The 23,196-nt window shown below is 33.6% G+C and overlaps 1 protein-coding gene across 1 annotated transcript in view; it reads left to right on the top strand.

Annotated features, from left to right (window-relative positions):
* LOC147063619 (sodium-dependent neutral amino acid transporter B(0)AT3) overlaps positions 1–21,733 on the top strand; it is a 69,849-nt gene extending 48,116 nt beyond the window's left edge. Inside the window, exons 2-7 of the mRNA XM_085959759.1 lie at positions 12,154–12,408; positions 14,000–14,557; positions 15,848–16,522; positions 18,549–18,910; positions 19,910–20,173; positions 21,511–21,733. Coding sequence (XP_085815885.1) covers positions 12,280–12,408; positions 14,000–14,557; positions 15,848–16,522; positions 18,549–18,910; positions 19,910–20,173; positions 21,511–21,691 — 2,169 coding nt within the window. The 5' untranslated portion in view covers positions 12,154–12,279 and the 3' untranslated portion in view covers positions 21,692–21,733. The remainder of the gene's footprint in view (positions 1–12,153; positions 12,409–13,999; positions 14,558–15,847; positions 16,523–18,548; positions 18,911–19,909; positions 20,174–21,510) is intronic.
* Positions 21,734–23,196: the final 1,463 nt, after the last annotated feature.

The raw sequence follows: 23,196 nt of genomic DNA, 5'->3' as shown, positions 1-23,196 counted from the left end.
TTGAATTTGTCCGAATTAAGAATTTTGTGAAATTTTCAGATTTCTTGACGCAGCAATTCATGTTTATTCAAATTTTATTTTTAAAAAGGCGTTAAATGTACACTTTTTTCAGAAATACCATTACATCGTAATAGATTTTTGGGTTTCCACCGTGTGTCCTTCTTCCTTCTTTTTGCAGAGCCATTATCAAGAGATAATATGTTTTATGATGAAAATGTAGTGTAGGTATGTGAATGTAAACATTGATCTAAGAATGTCAAAAGAAATCCGATTTGCCTCAAACATTATAAAAACTGAAAGCCTCAAACATTATAATACCATTAAAGCTCGCGGGCCCCACAGAAATACTTGGCGGGCCTTAGTTTGCCCAGATCTGCCTTAGATGAATGATATCGTATATACATTATAATCAAGCTAATTAAATTCAAGGGAGTAAACTTAAGGAATTAAAATGTTTGATTTCGTGCTTAGAACAGTAACACCATCTTAACAAACATTCAAGCCAAGGGCATAGACACGATTAAATCGTGCCGCTGAAGGTTTAATAAGACGAAACTTTTCCCACGTCTCTGTTTCTAATTTATGGTTTCTATTTTCGTCGCAAAGTGGCTGTTGAATTTGCGCGAATCTCCAGTGAAACAATAAACGCGATAATTCTTGCGGAATTTAATAGCGTACTATCGAAATAAAAACATTTAAGCGGCGCGATGGTTGCCTTGATGGGGAAAATAAGTCATTTTTATTCGTACAATGGGGGCGCTTTTGCGGTGCCTTTGTCAGGGTTTAATTGCGATAAATTATGTTGGTACGGTGGCATTTTTCACTTGATGGGGGTTAATTGAAGTAACTGGTGTTGTGTTGGGTGTCAAAAGATAAAATCCTTGGCTTAATAAATCACTATACAATTGAAAATACTTTACAGTGCTCGCATTTAAACCAAAAAGGTGAAAAGTTTTCCGAGTATCCCCAGAATTTAATTCAAATTGTATTCATTTTGTTGACGAGATTGCTTGCAGAATCAAAGTGTCATGGAGCACATTTGAGCGCCTGAATCGTATCTTCAAAGGTGACCTCCCATTGTGTCTTAAGCGTGAAGTGTCCAACCAATGTGTGCTACCGACGATCACGTATGCGTGTGAAATATGGAATCTTAATGTAAGAGAAATCCAAAAATTATTAGTAGCGTAACGTGGTATGACAATGTGCATGTTGGGCACAACTCGTAAAGATCATAAATAAACCAATTTTATTAATATGTAAGCAGACAAGAGTACGCGATGTGATTGAGATTGCTAAGCAAATGAAAAAGCAATGGGTTGGACATTTTGCTCGGCGAGTAATGAACAACCGCTGGACAAAAATGCCGTTAAACAGTGGTACCAAAGGGGTAGTAAACGTCCACTTGCATGCATTCAAACCAGCTGGGTGGTCTTATCAAGTTCGGTGGATATACGTGGAAGCGAAGAACTAAGGCCCGAAAAGAATAGAAGGAGCTTGGTGAGGTCTTCGTCCAGCAGTGGATCGACCCCAACTGATGATGATATATTTCGGTTTGGTTTGAGTTGACCAAATTTATAAGTTCCACGGGTCTTCAAGTGGCCTTGTATGTCATTGAATGTCAAAAAGAGTGGGGCCAACACATTGGGAAGAATATTCGACAGCTAAATCATCCTCAGTCATGGGGTCCTGACGAAGACTAAAAGCAACTAATTTCCTTTAACCTAAATAATTTGTATTTTTTTCGTTTCTGGGAGAGAGGGTCCGGACTCTAAAACCCTCTTATTTTCACCAAGTATCACTTCTTTCTAAATATACCAACAGCAGTTCAAAATTTTTTTGATAACGAAATGATTGTAACTTGATACGAGTATCACCTATCAAACTCGATTTATACAGCCGACGAAAAGTAACTTGGCCTTTGAGATATAATCAATACGAGGAAAGCCATTTATACCAATAATATGTTCATCGGAGAAAATCATCAGTTTCTTCGACGATCAATCCTCCAGTTCGCAGTCGTCGTAATTTGTCAAAGATTTTGTTAATAAACCATTTCAGAGTATCAATTTAATTCTGGCGCAAAGTTCGCTATAATATAATGAAAGTGACAAGTGAAAAGGTACTTATATTTTTTGAACGTCGAACACAGCTATATTACAGTGGATTATCCGATTTAATTAAACCTGACTCAAAGACTATACAAACCTTCAATATATCAGAAAACTAGGTAAGTAGGCTAAATTAGGTAAGTATGCACGTGTCATTGCTGTTCACCAATAACGTGACGTCCAAGGACAACGGAAGTAAACTAGACATCGCGAACACGACAAAAAATAAAAGTTATGTTAAAACTTTTATAGTAAGTACCTAATTAATATATTTTGTTTCCAACCAGTGATCTGTATTTTTTAATGGAAAGATATTTCCGTTATTACCAAGTTTAGGTAGCTTTCTATGTATAACAAATGATTTTCTTCGATTTATCGCCCTTTGGGTAACTGCCGACCCCAAGCGACGCTCAATCTGCCTACCCCCACGGGACGTCACTGGCTGTGATAATTAATGAGCGAGATATTCAGTTTAGACGGCTAACTTATTGTAACAATTATAAAACCCCAATATATAAATATGATAAACTACCCTCGATAGCCGCCGTAGCAGGTCTACTGGTCTACGCGGACCTCAAGTACCTACCTTATCCAAAATTGTGCCGAGTAAACGCATCAATTATGGACATTGGGTCACAATCAACTAAAAGTTGCCGCATTTTAACAACGTTTTTATTAGGTCGTATTCTTGTTTGTCCGGTGGTTGTTTATCCAGTACAAATCTTGCAATCGATTTTTAACTAACTTCCCGACTAACTAGACATTTGAAACTTTTAGAATATATCAAAACACGATGCCAATGCATTATTTTAATACTTTTAGCCATCTTTAAGTAGAATTGAATTGATTTTCAGTTAATTCTGTTTTGTATGAAAAGTTATTTCGGAAGAAATCCGTAAAAAGTAAAACACTATTATTGGTTGCTAGGGGGGTATGGGGTCCTAGCAACTAAATTATTAATATATACGTGCGTTCTATGGAAATCAATATGAAATGTGAAAATGACATTTCAGTATTCTATATTTATTCAGTATTTCTATCAAGTACAATTTTTTTATCGTTTAAGCTAGTCAAGTCAAGTTTATATGATTCAACAGAAAATTTAAAAACGTAGTATATAAAAAGTTCTTTGTAGTTGTGCTGTCAAAATACGAGTTTTTAAAAATTTTGATTGTAGTAGGTATTCTTTCTGATCTGAAATCGCCAATTCCTATGTAATATTGCCGACAGACAATTTGTCACGGAGATAGATCGTTTGCGAGGAATTTTCTTGCGATCGCAAAGGAAAAACAAAATTGAAAATATCCCCAGAGACTTTGTTGGTCGCTCTTGTGGCTGCGTTCAGATTTATGTACGCAATTAATATTGCCTCTCCCGATATGAAACATTGCTAAATGTTCTGTGAAAACCATTTTTTCCGCTACTGCCCGTTCATGTTATTTACTTTTTTCCACGCACGAAATACTCGTAAATAAAGAGTATTTTGTTTTGCCGGAGAGCCGAATTATGATTTTCATAGATTTGAATATTATAATCTGCTTATACAATATAAAAATACACATTAAGGTCTGCAACTTTTTAGTGTCGTGTTTTCATGTTCCACTCGAAAAACCTTTTCGCCTACTTCTCGTATACCCAGAGACTTGTTCTCCGTATAACGTTCTTTAAAAAAACTTTTTTGTTAATTACGCTGTTAATCTGAAACATTCGCTTATAAATTTCTCATGGATGTTTTCCAGAAATAATTCAATTCAAATTCAATTCAAAATTATTTAATTATACATACCGTAAACATTACAAATTATAAATTTAAGTCGTTCACAATGTGACATTTAAAAACAAATAAACAGTGTATAGAAGAAATAAATATATGAAGCGCCTAGTTTCAAACGCCCCTAAAACGATTTTAAGTAGTTCTGAGAAAAATGAAAAAAAACGATTTTAGGTAGTTTTGAGAAAATGAGAAAAAATCATATCTATTAAATCTGTGAAATTTATGTATTTATTTTTTAATTCGTTGCATTCTAAAGAGTATTTTGGCTTTCCATTTTAGGGGTATTTGAAATTTACCCTAATTTTTGATTATACGTATTAACGGTTTTTGGCGTTTTATAAAGTTTAATCTTTAGCCATAATATAGGTAACAAAAATATCTAAATACATATCTCACTCAAAAATTTTCAAAAACCGTTTTAGGGGCTTTTGAAACTAGGCGCTTCATATGCAGTATCACAAAAACAGTATGAAAAGTAAAGTAAAAGGTACAAAAATTATAAAAAATATAAATTATAAACCATGTAGCATGAAGCACACCGAATGAGCTAAGTGGAACATATTTTAACAATTTATAAAACAACGTCCACCTATATTCATCCTCACGTAGGTGGAATATATCAACATCCGAAGCGATTTGGTTAAAGAGAGTTATTGCCCTCCTCGGGAGAACAATTAACTCCCAATTTCTAAGACAGTTATCAGGGATACTAGGACACCTAGGCATGCTTTTCCTCTAATTTCTTTTATTTTGTTAACTGTCAATTCATGGTGGAACTGCATTGTATTGTTGTTTTTATTTAATAAAACGCAATTTTTATGTAGTACTTATTCCACTTTTAATCAAGAGATTAGGACCGGTTTCGTCCGCCTCAGAGAGACAAAACTTACTGTTTTGTATAAGAAATGCTTTTCCTCGACTACCTCACACGTATTCGTATACCGTGGCTTAACATATGAGAAGTGATGGGGGAAAGGTACTGGTAGTAAATGGCGTGCCGTAGAGGCAATGCGATTTCTTCTTTGATTACCCCTAATAGTATTACTGTCGAGTTATATGAAGATATCTTCTCTCTCTACGTTTTGTCAAAGAAGAAATTCTATGCATAGTTTTGCAACCTCAGAAACATACATGTTAGACTGAGTGAGGTTTAAAATACAATTGCATGCCAGAATGTCCAGCAATAGACGTCTACAGATTGAATAAAAAGAGAATGAAGAAGGTTCTTGGAAAAAAACGTAATATAGCATTGAATGAAGACTCTAGAGATGTCTAGCTGAAACGTAAACTCACCATTAAAACAATCCTTGTGGAACGTATAAAAAAGAAATTTAAAATATTCTCTAAAGAGACTCCCATCTCCCTCTCCCACGCCGAGCATCAAAAATAGAATAATTTAGATATTTGACGTAACGTAGAATTTTATTATGTAAACTTTACTTTTAATACGCTAGAAGCAGTGGGATTTTATTAACCTTTTAAGCGATGGAAAGGAAAATGTAAATATTGAAATCAGGTTCGGGCTTTAATAAGTAAAAAAATCTTTTTATAAAAAAATATTTAGGAAGAGCCCGTAGATTACTAATATATTAATACCAGACGCAACGAGTACCTGCTAGATGGAGGTAGGTACACGATGAGTAGGCACCTGAATGGATGTGTGTAAAATGTTATATTTTATTTAAAAAATAAATTTTCAAAATACTAACCTTATAAAATGACGAATAAAAATTCTTAAACTATGCTCATTAAATAAAATGTTTCATTACATAATATATTACATACATTATAATGTGTTTTCAAAAAGTATAGATCAGCGTTTCTCAAACAGTGGCATAAAATTCAATATCATAATAGCAACAATATAAATTCATAATAATAATGTTATACTTGCATACATTGTGTAATCCATCATCGATATTTGGTTGCAAAAAGATTTGGAGGACATTTTCATGACGATCTTAATATTGTAGATGGTCCTCGTGGTTCTGGGTTCGATTGCCAGTGAGGTATACTTATGTTGTTTTCTCAAAGCCTGGGTGTTTGTATGATTGTTTCACTTCTACTACTAGTGCTTAGTGCACAGAAAAATCTAATATTTAAAAGAGGTTACATGCCAAAAAATGTAGAGAAATACTGGTTTATAAATCTTGGTATTTATAATATTTGGTAAATCTAAAAATCTATTGAAATGCATGCGGGTTTTGACAGTCGCAGACAATGACAGTGTTAAGTTATAAAGTTGCAGCTAATTTAATTGCTGTTTATTCACAGTAAAAAAAATACCTTCACTTTCATACAATATTGAAGCTCTATCTGAATAGAAGTTTTTCTTCAACAAACTTGCACTAAACCTATCCTAACCACATAAACAAAATTTACCCACCAGGCCTGATTCAAGTATGATCGTTTGGTATATTATATTACAGCTACATCAATAATAATTGTGTTTACTCTTGTAATATATACGTTAACGTAATATATAATATAAACAAAATAAAACACACCCTTGTTTCGTAATGTATACCTACATAGTCAGTGGTGTAGGTAGAAATATTGGGTAACTATGCAAATGCAAGGGGCTCTTCCGTGTTTTTTATTATTATGAAATGTGTCATAATATTTGCTAGATATGGTACCTTTATTTATAAAAATCTCTAATTTCAGGCTGTATCCACTTCTATGACTCTGTCTTAGGTACGTATACACTGCAGTCTAAAAGTTAAGATATATCTATTTGGCTACATATTTTTTTCCTGACTTGTACACGATGTTTGTGAGAACTGTTTTATTTAAATTTAAATTTTATAAAGAATTTTATTATAATTCTTGGTAGTATTGGCATGTGTGTTTGTGATAATTAGAAATCTTAATCATCAATAATTATTGTGAGTTCTCCCAAGGTGAAGAATTAACCTGCCATTGGTAGTGCCGTTTGAGAGGGCATTAACTGTGTTCCACCAAATTCTTTCGAATATTGATATATTTCACTTATTTAGGTTTGGTTACAATATTGAAGCTCGATTTGATATAAATAAAAAGGATTTCAAGTTATACATATTTATATTTTTACAAAAATCGATGTTTTTTTTTAAATAAATATAAAAAAATATTAAAACTATGAATTAGTCAAGAATCTATTAAGTACAACATAGAAAACTTAATAAACTAAATTATAATAATAAATATTACCATAAAATATATGTAATAATAAGATGGGGTCCTTTGACAAATTCACATTTTATAACGTTTTTTACAATAATTATTGTAAGTTTATCATTTGACTTAAAATAAAAAAATATTTTTCTTTTTAATGTTTTCAGATACATATTTATTAATTAATACAGTTTAAATTGTAAATTATCAAAAAAATAACCAGACAAAAGTGTAATAATTTTCACTGTTAATTCGTGATTATACGTGTTCTTAGAAATAATTAAACATTTTAAAGTGTTTGTTATTTTTAATAATAATTATGTTACTACTTTAGATACGTGATTTTTTAAACGCATTTTTCTTAAATTGAAAAAATTCGCGCTTTTTTTAATTTATTTAAAATTATCACTTATCCGGAAGCTTTGTATATTCCTGCGAGGAGATAGCTACGCCTCTGTACGTAATGTGTACCTATTTACGTTCATATACAATGCTTATACATAATATGACGTGAAAACCTAACCCCTAACGTAACGCCCAACCACTAGTAATAATGGCGTACTTACCCATTGTGATTTAAGGGCGCGAAATTGTGCGATGATCCCTTCAATAAAGTGGTTCTCCTTGAGTATTTAACGGGAGTCTCTTATCATTAGAAAAGGTTTATTACGTAAGTAGTCAAAATATTATCAAAACATTTATATTGTCAGTACAGACTGAAGAATACTAGAATAGATCTTGTTAGTGAGAATTCGTGATAATTTGAATGTAATAATTATTATAATCCCGGAAACCAACAACAAAATAGAACCTACTATCCATTTAATATGCATTATACTTTTTATTTGCCAAATCAAATACCCATTGAAAATTACCAAATATATTTTTGCCAGACTTTTTAGTCAGACTACTTTTCCATGGGTTATGAAAACAGCACAATATAACTCACCGCCCATCTCACTCAACACCACACTTGGTATTAATCGGGAATATCACATAATATAAAAGGTGGCTACATTTAAATTGTACGTAAAACATTTCACCGTGAGCTTTCTTATCGGAAAGAGATGACCGTATACCAGTAGCGAAGGGTGGAGGTGGGCTGTTAAGATCCGCCATAAATAGTGCATATTAAACTTTTTTTTAATGAACTAAGACTACAATTTACAAATGATATTGGTTAGTTTTTAAAAATCAATTAAACCTTGCCAAAACCTAACTAATATAGTTTTGGTATACTTTGGGCGATACGACAAAATTGTGCACACTTTTTTATTCATACTTATTTGGTTTCGTTGGATTAAGAATACATATTACACATATTGTTGGTTCATGTTTTTAAATTCACTAAGCCCCGCCCAAATCAAACTATAATATATATAATATGTTATTCTATCTATAAAATATCCAAAGTTATGTATGATTTAATTGCATAATTTTATATTTTATTGATAGACGAGTATGTTTTGACTATTATTTATTATGGCTTGGTTTTATAATAATTATTGACCTAAGAATAAGGTAGTGTTTTTTTGAAATACGCCATTTCTTTTGTCATTCCCTGGTGGTTAAGCTACAACATACGGCCGTAGCCATAAATTGACAAACTATAATTAAAGTAGGGAGTAAAATTATGTTAACGCGCGTGTTTGAACATGTACCTAACCGAATTTTTTTTATTTTTTTTAAACGGTACATGTTCAAACACGCGCGTCAATATCATTTTACTCCCTACTTCAATTATAGTTTGTCAATTTATGGCTACGGCCGTATGTTGTAGCTTAACCACTGGGGAATGACAAAAGAAATGGCGTATTTCAAAAAAACACTACCTTATTCTTAGGTCAATAATTATTATAAAACAATCATTATTCATAAGATGTTTATCACACTTAAATGGTCAAAGACATAGCTTATAATAAGTATGTTTAGAATCATCTTCAAATGTGTTAATCTTGCCGATTTTTTGAATAATAAAATGACTAATTCTTGTCAAATTTGGGATCACAGAGATTATCAATATAATTTTTTATCGTGAATATTTTACAAAAATTATCACGTAATAAATTATACTAATGGTTTTATAAATGCGTTTAAAAATTAATAAATGTAAAAAATCTTAACACCACTGCACAGTTATGTACCGAAATATGACTATATTCTAAAACATTAGAGCGAGAGGTTTAAAAGAATACTATTTTATGTAACAAAAATACTTTATGCAGTCATCAAATGTTTAAAATAACTATAAAGGATAATAAGGCTTCAAAATTATATAAATCGATTATCTACAACGTTTAAGGAGTGTCCAGGATCATGGTTTGAAAATACAAAAAAAAGTCAATTTTGGCCTTCGACGAGCATGTCCCCCCTTATTGATAAAAAATGTATTGTATCTACGCCACTGAATCATTAATATTCATCCAGCGTTTCTACTCTGCTGAGAGAGACGTATATTACAAGTTAGAAACATGAGAAATATGACATGTAGGTACTACTTACAATATTTTGCATGAAGTAGGCAACGCAATTACGTATAATATTTTATAAACAAGGTAGAAACTATTCCGTTTTATAAACTATACTTATGTAGATCGTGTTTACCTATTTATTTAGGGAGACGTGTACCAAAGATGTCAGAATATTGATAAGGGGGGTATAAATAATAATATAATACGCTAAAAATGAGCGAAATATATTATGGTGCACGTCGCGTACTAAGCTGCCGCTTGTTGCCGCCAAATGTTATCAGGCTGATGCTCTCATCCCGTAGCACATTTTGAATCTTTAAACCAACATTGTCAGTTAACAAAATCTGCCGCAATCACCAGAATAACAATGAGGTCACCTCACGTTGTATTGCACTGCATCGTTAACTGCATAACGTTTTGAACGTTTTTATCATTTTATAGATATCTACACTTTTTCGAATCATGTCAAAATCGCATTTTTTTTGTTTTTAGCGGTTGGCACTATGTGTTTTCTAGAATAATGTTGTCTATTATCTATGGTCTGCGGGTTGGGTTCCATTCAAAATATTATGGAATTCACAGGGAAACTTACTAGGTTACTCCATCATTGAATTTACCGAGGTCGTGTTCGTTAAAAATATTCTGCAAAATGATGAAACCATAGATTAAATTTGTCGCCGTGACAGCGTGACAGTACGCGACATGCATCTCAATATAATCACAACATTATTCTCTAAATCAGTTATTGTGGGAATTAACCGTACTCGAGTCTGTCTTCTGTAAGCTGGCGTGCAGTCCCCCCCCCCCGCTTCAGCATTCAGCACTGCATTCTCTCTCGTTCCCTCCCGTTGAAAAATTTGTAACAGTCGAACGCGATGACACAACGCTTTCCGTCCGCAAACGACGTGACGTGAACATCAGCTTATAGAATACAGACTCTACCTACTATTAATAGAATAATATGTTACTAGTTAACAGGATTACTTACCCAATTATTAAGTCAACACAATATTATTTTTTCTACACATGTCTTCTTATAAATAAGTACGCGCGAACAATGAGAATCAATTCAATTATTATATATAGGTACCTATAATATGAGGCACCAAGGCCAAACGGCCTTTTATCCTCCTAATCTTCCGTACTTGCGTTTGTATATGTACCTATTAACGAAGAGCGCATGGCCCTTCGTCGTGGGTCTGAAGGACAAAAAGAAAAATAACGGTAACCGGACAAAACAGAACATGACCAAACAGAACAGTGACAAAACAGAACAGCCAGGGGAAATATGAAACATTAATTTTTATGGAATCTATTTAGGTTAGGTTATGTTATGTTAGGTTAGGATATGTTAGGTTAGGTTAGGTTAGATTTGGTAAGGTTAGGTTAGGTTAGGTCATTATTTCGTTGTACCTAACTAGTCACTTAATCATTTTGAACATATTATATTGATTAAGATGAGATATCCTAAGCTTGCCGGTAAAGTCCCGTTTCTTTGAGGCTTTCTAGCGATTAGGAAAGCAGAAATTAGGTATATAATTTGATTTATTATGGCGTATTGAAAATCTGTGCTATTAAAAATCTATCAACATAATAGAGATAGGACAATTGCAATATAAAATTTATATTTTTCCTGAAAGGTCATAGTTATATTTATCGTTGTTCTGTTTTGTCACTGTTCTGTTTTGTCATGTTCTGTTGTGTCATGAAACCATTGCGTACAAACCACGAGGCATCTGTGATTGTGCTGAGAGATTTGTTTTGTATAGTCTGTAACGTTTTAAAATGTTTTGCAGGTAGGATTAGCATAGCCCCAGCATATTATGTCATAATGGAACGGTTAATCGCAGTAGGTATAGAGAAGATGTTTGTTTCTAAGGACGAGCTTGCCTTTTCTATCTATCATAGGGCATAGTCTGGCATTCGTGCCTTGAGCCTAGCGCTTTTTGATATCCAAATGTTAGATGTTCGTCTAAGCCGGCTCTCACATCAAAAGTCACCTCGTTTGCAACATGTTGAATACGTCGATGTGGCGACATCGTTATTCACAAAACACACTTTGCCAATCGTCGCTGTAGGATTGGTTTGTCGAATAGACAACATGTCCATGAGACGAAAAACAAATTTCATTATCTTATATTTAAATACATGTCGGTATTTAAATTGTTGTTTTTACAGCATGTGAATGCTGTATTCATTACAAAGAAATTTAAAGAAAAGGATGGTTCTGGTCCATTTAGATACAAAAAATCATTAAAATTCTGCATTAAAAGGTCGATTTCGACAAAAACGAATGTTCGACAAACCAATCTTATATCGATGAAATGGAGCTCCGCAGATTGGCCGAATGCGACTGTTTAGTTTGAAAAAAACATCTGCTGTTGCAATCGACAAGTTACATGCTTCTCGGGCTCCGAGTTCTACACGTTTCGAAGGTTACGTGCGACTGTCGCTAACTCTGCGCGGTCTTCATTTGCAACACCGGATCGCCGTTCTTGGAAGGTTTGATTTATGACTGTGCGGCAGACGAGGCGAGTTTAGATGTGAGAGCCGGTTAAAGTTAGGCCTATGTATTTTACTGATCAATGAGAATGGTCCTATCCAGTATCCACAAATAATGAACTCTTCTGTTTTCTTTTTTCAGCACAAGATGGTGCGGCAGAGCGACCACAATGACATCAGAATCCATTCAAAAGTATAATTCAAAAACCGTCCAAAGATAAATCGAATCAAACACCGTTTACAACGATAAAGAAAATAATATTCCAAGATGGCGAACACTGCACATCTGGTGAGGAGACAGAGCTCTCGGGACCTCAACCCGCAGAGGTCTGTGGACAGGCTGGAGATGAAGGAACTAAGAGGAAGGCTTGTCCGAATGGAAAGTTTAGCTGCTAAGGTAATTCTTGATTTTAATAATATTATTAATATGATTTGTGAACCAATGAACCATGATAGGGCGTATTCCAGACACTATAGAAAAATGGGGTAGGTATTTCTGATGACCAAGCCTGTATATAATGCATAACACAACTGTTTTCGTACAAGGTGCAGTGGCGCACCCAGGGGTTTCACATTCACTGTATAAGTACCCTTAATTTGAACTAAAACACAGTTTGAAAAACGTTAATGTAGTGTTTTACACTGCCTTTAATCTTAGCGGTAGGTAGGAGGGCCGCCAAATATCCTAGCCTGAGGGCCCGTTTTAGGATGTGGGGGCCATGGTGTAGGTACACCGAGTGCAATAGAGAAAAGACCGATAAACGAGAAATTAGGCTGTGTTGTGTTGAATAGGTTTGTATATAAGTTAAATGGACTAATACTTTTTTTGTCCATTTTCAATAAATATTTTGGAACCTCAATATTAAAAAACCAAAAATCGATCATAAACATTCGGCAAAAAGAACGTCTACACCCACTAGTCGGTGGTGGTGTAAATCAAAAGAACATTTTTTTTCAGTGGAATTCGGCATAAATATTGTAACTCTCTAGACCAAGCGGGTAGCACAGCCGATAATATTTGAGTAATGTTTTAGCATACTAGGCGCACATGTCCAGCATGATCGCTGTTAGTCACTTCCAATCCGCCAGTTGCTGATGACACGCTCAACGGTTACCGCCGTTATGCCTCCAATATAATAAAAACTAGAAGAAACTGTACAAATATACCACCGTGCCATGTATTGTGAAAATATGTAAAACATAATTATATGAAGAAAAAAGATGAAAAGATGAGCCTTTGGGACTAATTTACATTCTGCTTCTTGCCTCCCCCCAATATTAAATCCTGAGTGCACCACTGACAAGGTGTAAACACAAAAATATAATTTCAACAATTTTCTATAAGGTAAAGAAAATTAAATTAAGCTATTAACGGGCATACATGAGAAAGAAGAAGATCCGAACGTAGAAACCGATAGCCATGGCCCCCACAAAGGGGGATGAGAAGACTCTAGCCTGGGGTCCTGGGCTCACGAGAGGACCTGCGTGGCGAGTCAACCAAATAAGTGAGATAAACACACATCACAAATTTGCTCTAATGGTAAAAAAATCGCCTGCGCCGCTATGTTACCACAATGATATTAATATTTTTAAATATGTGATTCTACAATACAATGTTTAATTGTGTGCCGATACCCGACTACTCTAGAATTCTAATGGATGTATTATAAATACAAAAAGTCGCTAAGTTTACACATTAATTTTACTGCGTACACCATTTGGAAAACGCTACTGTAGAGCGTCACACTGTCTTTACCCTCAGCGATAGGTAGAGGGGCCGCCAAAGATCCTAGCCTAGAGAGCAGTCAAGAACAAAAATATTTTACTGGCGTCTTATGATAGGATCATAATTTTTCCATTCTCTAAATCTAAATAGTCTAAATTAAACCGACCTATCTAGTCACGTACGTCATTATAACTAAGAAAAACAGGAAGAATGTAATAATCTCTAACTGAATCATTAATGATCTGAATTTATTTACTTCCAGGCAACGATAAAATATGGAGCCACAAATGCCGCATTTGAAGATACGACTCCAACTAGACTTGCCCCTATCCCCGATGCAGTCAGTAAAATGGGATCTGGAGAAGGGAAAGGAGTATTTAAACCAGAAGGAGCTGAAGAAGAAAGAGAATCATGGGACAGCAAATTAACATTTCTTCTTGCAACAGTAGGATATGCGGTGGGACTGGGAAACGTTTGGAGATTTCCATACCTAGCCCAAAAAAACGGAGGAGGAGCTTTCTTAATACCTTACTTCGTGATGCTGGCGATTGAAGGAATTCCTATATTCTATTTGGAGTTGGCTATAGGTCAGAGATTAAGGAAAGGAGCCATTGGAGTCTGGAACCAGGTGTCTCCGTATCTTGCTGGAATCGGAATATCAAGTGCGGTGGTCTCTTTCAACGTGGCGCTGTATTATAACACTATTATTGCTTGGTGCTTGTTTTATTTGGCGCAGAGTTTTCAATCAGAACTGCCATGGTCTGATTGTCCCAATAAATACTTTCCGAATGGATCTTACACCTCTGAACCAGAATGTGTGGTAAGTAATTATTTGATAATCTTCATCAATAACAATCAAATTTCCAATTGATTTGACTTACGGAAGATACTCTTTGAACTGTATATTTAATATCAAACTCTTTGAAAGAGAATGATGTAGTCTGACTTAGGGAAGAAGTAGTCTTCTAGATTCAGGACATTATTACACATCAGTGGCGAAGGGTGACTTTTTGAAAGACGTAGGCTGTCGAGAAAGCACACTTGTCAGGTATACTTACAGGAAATAAGAAGGTAATCCGATATCACTACTGTTGAATAGATACACACTAATGACAACGACACACTAAATCGATGACATTTCTAAAGCTCACTGACGATATGACATTGAGCGATGACTTTGGATTATGTATTTTCCTAAATATTCATAAACGTAACATACATAACTTCATCTGTAAAACTAGACATTTTAAAATACTCAACTGACATAACTGACTGAATAAATTATGTTAGTCTATGACTGAACTAACTGATAAATAAAAATCACGAGGTAAAATTATTATTTATTTTTAAAATAATATAATATAATATTATAATATACTTAATATGTGATTGAATCCCATAGAAATTATTTTATTATTAATATTATTTTGATAAAGCTGCAATCATCAATAACAAAATAAATATCTGCGCAACGACTTACGGCTACATCTCTTCTGCCTACGAATTCCTTTACTTCATGCCAGACGTAGCTGATGTCATGTAACTGCCGGCCATACAAAATATACGCCGAAATCCTTTAGGATGAATCGATAATTTTATTCAATAAAGAACAGATGGCGCTTGTCATTTATTTTTTATTTATTCTAAATTCTGACAATAAATTATTAATATAATTGTTAGATATTCTAACGATAGATGGTTCCCGCACACTTTTTTATTTATTAAATTAAATATTACTTGGAGATATACTTTTTTTTAGATGGTAGGCTTTAAATAATTGCCTAGTATTGAGTCTTCGCCACTGTTAGACATCTAATAATTATTACCTATGTAAAAAATTCTTTTCTTTGTTTCATTTTTTTTCACTTATTAAACTGAATTTTCAGGAAGAATAATTAGTGGACATGCCATACTACATTGCAGATGTGATTCTCACAACATTGACCATATTTCCTATAATTGAGAGATTGCATTCGTTTGTATTAGTTCTAAACTAGATGTACATGGATCAACATTAGGGCAATAAAAAATATCTAGTATCATTTATTTCCTTCTTTAGTCCGGGACTATCAAAGGCTTGGATAATTGAATATTTTTCTGTTTGTTCCAGACCAGTGGTCCGACCCAATACTTTTGGTACAGAACAACTCTGATGGTTTCCGAAGACATCGACACTCCCGAAGTATTCAACTGGAAGATAGCGATCGCTTTAATAGTCGCTTGGATTCTCGTCTACATGTGCATGATAAAGGGCATTGCATCATCGGGAAAAGTAGTCTACGTGACTGCAACCTTCCCCTACATAGTCTTAGTGATATTTTTCTTCAGAGGTATAACGCTTAAAGGAATGGGGGATGGCCTAATACATTTATTTACTCCATCTTGGCATACTATCCTGGACCCTGTAGTATGGTTGGAAGCCGGTACTCAGATATTTTTCTCACTGGGTCTAGCGTTCGGTGGGCTTATAGCATTTTCTTCGTATAATCCTGTCAATAACAACTGTTACCGTGACGCCATCATGGTGTCCATGACTAATTGTTTGACTTCAATGTTTGCTGGCATTGTTGTGTTTTCGATAATAGGATTTAAAGCGACAATGGTTTATGAGAAATGTCTAGAAACAAGAAATGCAACTTTACTTGCCACTCTTGGCAGTAGTTATGACGTTAATAATCTACCGATTGAAGGCTCTATCATCAATGTGACAAATTCTGCAGGATCCTTGGATACTTTGATAATGCCTCATCTTCCAGAATGCGATCTGCAGAAGGAACTCGACAATGTAAGTGTACAAAGATATAAAAACTATACCTATTTTTTTCTGACCATGTCCGATCCTCATAGGATCATATGGGCCTCCACAGAGTGGAGGTTTGTATTAACAGATTTTGTTTTTATGATAAATGGATGTCAGCCACTTGCTTAACCTATTAGGTCCATACTCTGACTCATACACAAATTGAAAAACAATATGACGTGTACTTGCCAGACCCAGAATTCGAACCTTTTTGTTATTATAAATATCTAGAATAATGGCCAAATGCAGAGTTATCAACATTAAGTAAGCCTTAACTAAGCTAATAAACCACAGTGACTCTAATAAGAATAAATATAATAAAGACATGACTTGTTTTCTCACATTCACTAATGGATCCCAGCGGGTCTATTCTATATACAAGGCTGCTTTCGGTCCACTACGGCAGCTAAATAGGGTAGGAAAGCATTTTCACTGCCAGTCAATTTCAACTAGGTGGACACTTGTAGGCCAACTATTTTTGGAATAAAATAAATTCCTTAAAAATATGAAATAGGAACAGAATGATAAATATTTGTGAAAACTTACTAAATCAACATGTTTCTCGAGTCTATCGTGAATATTTTCACACTAAAATGATAAATATTGTTCAGAAAATGTACACAAATAGTTTATTCAGAAATTATGACGTTTACTAGAACCCGCGAGTTAACTCGTTCGTGGCCTGATACGACATACATGTTTTGACGAGTTAACTCGTACGTGGCACTGATTTAACACATCTTATTGTAACAATACAATAATTTTGTTACAATTGTTACAATGAGTGCTATGTTTTAACAGCACCTCTCTTAACTGTGATACATTTTAGATCGAGATAGACAGTTTTGATAGTTCAGACGGCTACTGCAATTTTTACAATAAGTGTTAATAATTCGATACTTTCCTACCCTATTTAGCTGCCGTAGCAGACCGAAAGCAGGCTAGTGTATAGAATAGACCCGCAGGTTCGAATCCTGGGTCTGGCAAATACACATGTAATTTTTTAATGGAGTCGGAGTATGTACCTAATAAGTTGAGCAAGTGGTTAACATCCATTTCTCGTTAAGACAAAAATCTCGAAAACAAACCTCCACTCTGTGGAGAGCCATATGATCCTATTAAGATCAAACACGGTCGAAAGAAGGAAAAAGAATAATTAATAGATAGTCTATAATATGAAAATGGAGTTGAAAAGCAACAGTTCATGGTCTATTGTTTAAATTATCTGCAATTCATTTCGTATTATTGGTTGATTTGTAGCAAACATCACCGTTTTCACCCCAATCTTTCGTTTTAACTAAACTTAATTTCAACCACTCCAACAGTTAATCCCATAAATTATAATTAGGTACTAATATGGCCGATTCATGAAGATGAAAAATCAATGTTGGTTAACTTTTTATGACATAGCATGACAAAACATGACAATATGATATAAATCGATATAAAATGACCTGTCTATCTGGAATTTCATTATTGTTATTATTCATGTACTAGCCAAGTTTACAGTTTGCAATACAAGTGCAGATATTATCAAGATATGTAGGGAATATTTTGAATTTTGATGAAACATCACAAATATATTAATATTGTTGTTTGATTTAATAAAACGCATTTTTTTTGTAGTACTTATTCCACTTTAATAAATAAATTTGTACTGGTTTCGTCCGCCCCAGAGGGACATTTTCAACTGTGGAAAAGAGGAATAAGTACTACAAAAAAAAAAAATTGCGTTTTATTAAATCAAACAACAATACAATGCAGTTCCACCATGAATTGACAGTTAACAAAATAAAAGAAATATATTAATATATTATTCATAACGAAAAGTGAAAAAAAAGATGATGGCTATAAGCAATTCCAATTAAATAATTTTGCTCTGGCTATCAAATCTAAGACTATTAACATTTCAGAAATGCCATCAAGTGTTGTAAAACTAAAATTTCAAAAGATCCTTTCTTATTATAGTCAAACTATTTGATCGTAATATTGTATTTGTTTTATTTTACAGTCTGCGTCAGGCACCGGTCTCGCGTTTATAATATTCACAGAAGCCATCAACCAATTTCCCGGAGCTCAATTCTGGTCCGTGCTATTTTTCCTGATGCTGTTCACCCTGGGGATAGACTCTCAGTTTGGCACTCTGGAAGGAGTGGTCACCTCGATAGTCGATATGAAGTTGTTCCCGAACCTCCGCAAGGAATACTTGACGGGAGCGCTGAGTCTGACATGCTGCATCTTATCCATGGCTTTTGCGCACGGAGCTGGGAGCTATGTTTTTCTTCTGTTTGACATGTACAGTGGAAATTTCCCGCTGCTTATCATAGCCTTCTTTGAATGCATCGGAGTGTCTTACGTCTATGGGCTTAAAAGGTTGGTGACCCATTGTTTTTTTTACGCTTGTTTACACGCTGTAGAGTGAACCTCTTTTTCTTACTGGCTCTACACCCTTATGTGGGTTTTGGCCTCTTCTAGCATAATGTTTTGATTTTTGGATTATAATCAGCGGAATTTCGTGAAATGTTATTTTGACTAAAGCTCGTAAATTTCTACGATATATCTTATTTAAACTACATTTAATTTCATAGTATGCCTATAAACGTTTGTAAGTGTGCACATGTGATAGTTTCAAATAAATACTTGTGCATGGTCATTTCTGTTGAGACAAATGTTTACAGACATTTGTATGCTTTAATACAGATGCCTGGTCCGGATGGACTACCAAAACATTACATACAAAGCGATTCGTCTATGTACATAATTTATTTTTTGTAGTATTGTCCTGAGCAATACTTACTCTGTATAATAAATCCATATTTCTTTAAACACAATTATTTACTAAAGACATCTAGAGACGGATTTATGAAGCATGCAATTAAATATGCCGTATCGTGACAATATTCAACTAAATTTAAATAAAAATGATTTATAGGTAAACACATTTATATTTTTTGATGTTTCAGAAAATAAAATTAAAAAAATCATTAAACCTTGGAATTATTCAAAAATTTCTTCTAAACATTCTTGAGAATTTATGAAACTACATTTGAATGGTGAAAATATATATATATAAAAAAGTAAAACACACTGAATGAAAGATTTGAATTAAAATTAATATTAATTGTAACATTAATTAAAAATTTACTGTTGAATTAACATTTTCAGTAAAGTGTATTTAACTGCACGTTTCGGAATTCCGTCACTAGATATCGCTAGTGGTATTAAAAAGATTTCAGGGAAGTGAAACAAAATATTAATACGTAAATATTCAAATTCGCTTTCGTTCAAAGGTATAATGTACTAAAATGCTAAATCAATAAATATTCATCGACCATAGCATAATTAACTAAAATAAATCTGGTGACATTCAAGGTTTGCTGATGACATCGAATTGATGACAGGCCAAAGACCCGGACTATACTGGCTGATCTGCTGGAAGTATCTATCTCCTCTGGCCATGCTGAGTATTCTCGTAGCGTCTTTCGTGGACATAGCTACCGAGGGATCAGGTTATATGGCGTGGAATAGCGTCCGTGGTGAATCGGAGAGGCGGCCGTGGCCGACATGGGCTGTGGTTCTCATCATAACTCTTATCTTGGCTTCTGTCTTGTGGATACCTCTCGTTGCTATCTGCAGGTATTAGATTGTAATAATTATAATACACATTAATTTTATATAATTTAATAACATGCAAAATTTTGCGTTTTATTAAATTAAATTAATAATACAATGCATTTCCACCATGAATTGACAGTTAATAATAAAAAAAATTATGAAAAATTACTACTTACAGGCCATCCATAGACTGAAACCGCATGTGGATTTGATTGTTTTGAACCGTTAGGCATACTGAATGTATTATAATTTATGTTCATGGAAATATTTATTTTCACAAAGCATCTTTTAAATATTATCTGATCATATTCGTTTATACTATGTATACACTTACACACTTAGTGAAAATATATTTTCATGAACAGAAATCATATGTTTAATATGGCACACGGTTTCAGTCTATGGATGGCCTCTTAGAGTAGTTTGAAAAGTTTGTTAAATTTCTATGAGATGGTGCCACAATTATTCATTAAGTTAAATCAGTGCTGGCAAGTATAATATATTCTCTAAATGATTTCTGTTCAAATTTAATAACAGCCATCTGAATCATACATTATCGCATTAGTCGAAGCAATGTAAAAAAACTGAGTTCCCATGGGTTCACAAATCATTTTTATTCAAAGAAATTAATGGAGTGTTCCCACATATTAATTTTTATTGATTAACTGTCAACTGTTGAATATAATTATTAAATAATTGGCACATTGAAACATTAAAACATTGAATAGGTATGTTCCCACATATCAGTAAATGTTTAAATTGACTCGATAATCATAGGCCAAAATAGAAAAGTAAACCTCCTCCCCATAAAGGTTTGTTATATAATGTTTGAGGCTTTCACGGTTGTTTTTTATCGTAGTATATTCTTGGGTTTCCACCGTATTAACAGGGAATATTAATAGGGATGATGGATTACGGTTAAAAACGTCATGGCTTCCGGCCCTATCAGCAAAATCTAATATTCGAGCCGGTATCCCTGGTCGTAACGATTGATAGATTACTCTGAGCAACGTTTGCTATTAACTAATCGGATTCCTTTTGACATTCTTAGAGCAACGTTTACATTCACATACCTACACTACATTTTCATCATAAAACATATCATCTCTTGATAATGGCCTCTGCAACGAGCCCGAAACGTCGAGTAAAGAAGGAAGAAGGAGACACGGTGGAAACCCAAGAATATACTACGACCAAAATAGAAAGTTTATCAACTTTGTTGAAATTTGATTGAGTACTTCCTTTAATTTCAATAAACATTCAATAGACAGTTGATCAACACAAATTTACATGTGGGAATGCAGGACAACAGTCATGCATATCAAACTGTTTTTTATTAATTAAAATATCTTTTTCAGATATTTCGGCATTGTAATCATTGACGATAACGAAAAAGCCTGGTTCCCCGCTGAAGATCTGAAGGAATTCCATGGAATCGTTGACCACGAGGTGACGCAAGCGGAGACATTGCTTTTCTGCATCAGGCCCGACGGCAGAGAAGGACTCTGCTGCATCACCGGAGGAGAGGATGATAATTAAAATGACGTAACAAGCTAAATTCAATTACATACATATTGTTAATCTTAATTTAGTCCTTGAGAACTGAAATGGTATAATCTTGAATAAATAAGGTTAAGATGTAAAATTTACAATCGATTCTGAATGAGAAAATTGACAGGATGGTGTTTTGAGCAATGAGCTCACCAACAAAATATTGAACACCAAACACCCACATTTGATTGAGTGGTAGAATATCTGTTTTTGAACCTGTGGGTCGCGGGTATGAAGAGTGAGCATTGACTAACTATCATTAAGATCTACACCGGATTGTAGAGCCAATTAAAAAAAATGGTTTACATACATACAGGCTGACATAGCTGTCAACATTTCCAGCTGAAAATTGCACGATTAATGTATGTTTATTTCTCATGATTATAATAAAGTTGTACAAAGTAAGCTCCAGATCAATTGATGAAATTGAATCAAGGAAGTCTATTCCAGTTGAAAAATAAGATAATATATTTAATACATAACTATGAATATTAAATGTACCAAATGACCTAATTAAATTTCACCATTACGTAAATAAAATCTGAAATTTATTGAAAAGAAACATAATATTATATTGACTAGATAACATTTTAATACCATTTGAGTTTTCACTGATTAAATTATTATTCTGTATAGATTCGCGGCAAGACTAATTTTGTAAATGGCTAAAGGCCAGAGGGATTTGTCCATTGTGCGTTAGATAATTTTAAGATCGAATGAATGTTTTAGTGATTTATTATAATAAATATAACTACAAGAAAAGAAATGCTGTCAAAAGGTTGATTGACGATTTGAATGCATAATATATCAAATTGGTCATTTTGTTTTTAAATAAATTCTCCAAAGAGATGAATATTTTACTTAAAAGTCATTCACAATCCCATGTGAATAAAATATAAATATTCACACCTGTTATTTATAATGAAGAATTAATTATTACTCATGCTGGTTTGTTTCGATTTCATCAGATATTTTATAATATAGCTTGAATGCTACAAACGAATTCGAATTACAAATTAAATTTATTTTGAATGCAATTAGCAAAATTTCGAATTATAAAAAATCTTTAATTTTGGGTGTTTGTATTAACGGGGTTTTACTGTACATTGGATATTATGTAAAAAAGATGACAGTATAACTCTTACATAAATAACAGGAAACGATGGTTATGTAAAATTGTAATCTATGAAAAATAATGCATTAGATAAATGAGAAAAAATATTGTTGCTATGAATGTTATATCATATTATTATATAGAATAAGTTATAATATAACAGAAGTTTTGGAAGATTTATTGAAATATTACGTCATGTTATATTAAGTTTTTGAATAATTTATTTTTGGTGAGAGCTATATTTTATAAATCTTATATTATGCTCCTTTCATCCTTTACCTATATTATATTATATGTATTGATAAGCCTAATCCAGTGATTTTCAAACTTTATCGACTCGCAGCGCCCTATTTTTTCACGGCGCCCGAAAAATATCAAC

This window comes from Rhyacophila brunnea, unplaced genomic scaffold (genome assembly GCF_057557595.1).
Source record: "Rhyacophila brunnea isolate RB1 unplaced genomic scaffold, BYU_Rbru_1.0 scaffold_9, whole genome shotgun sequence".
NCBI lineage: Eukaryota > Metazoa > Arthropoda > Insecta > Trichoptera > Rhyacophilidae > Rhyacophila > Rhyacophila brunnea.
Note: the sequence above shows the minus strand (reverse complement) of the source record. Positions and strands in the feature narration are given on the sequence as shown.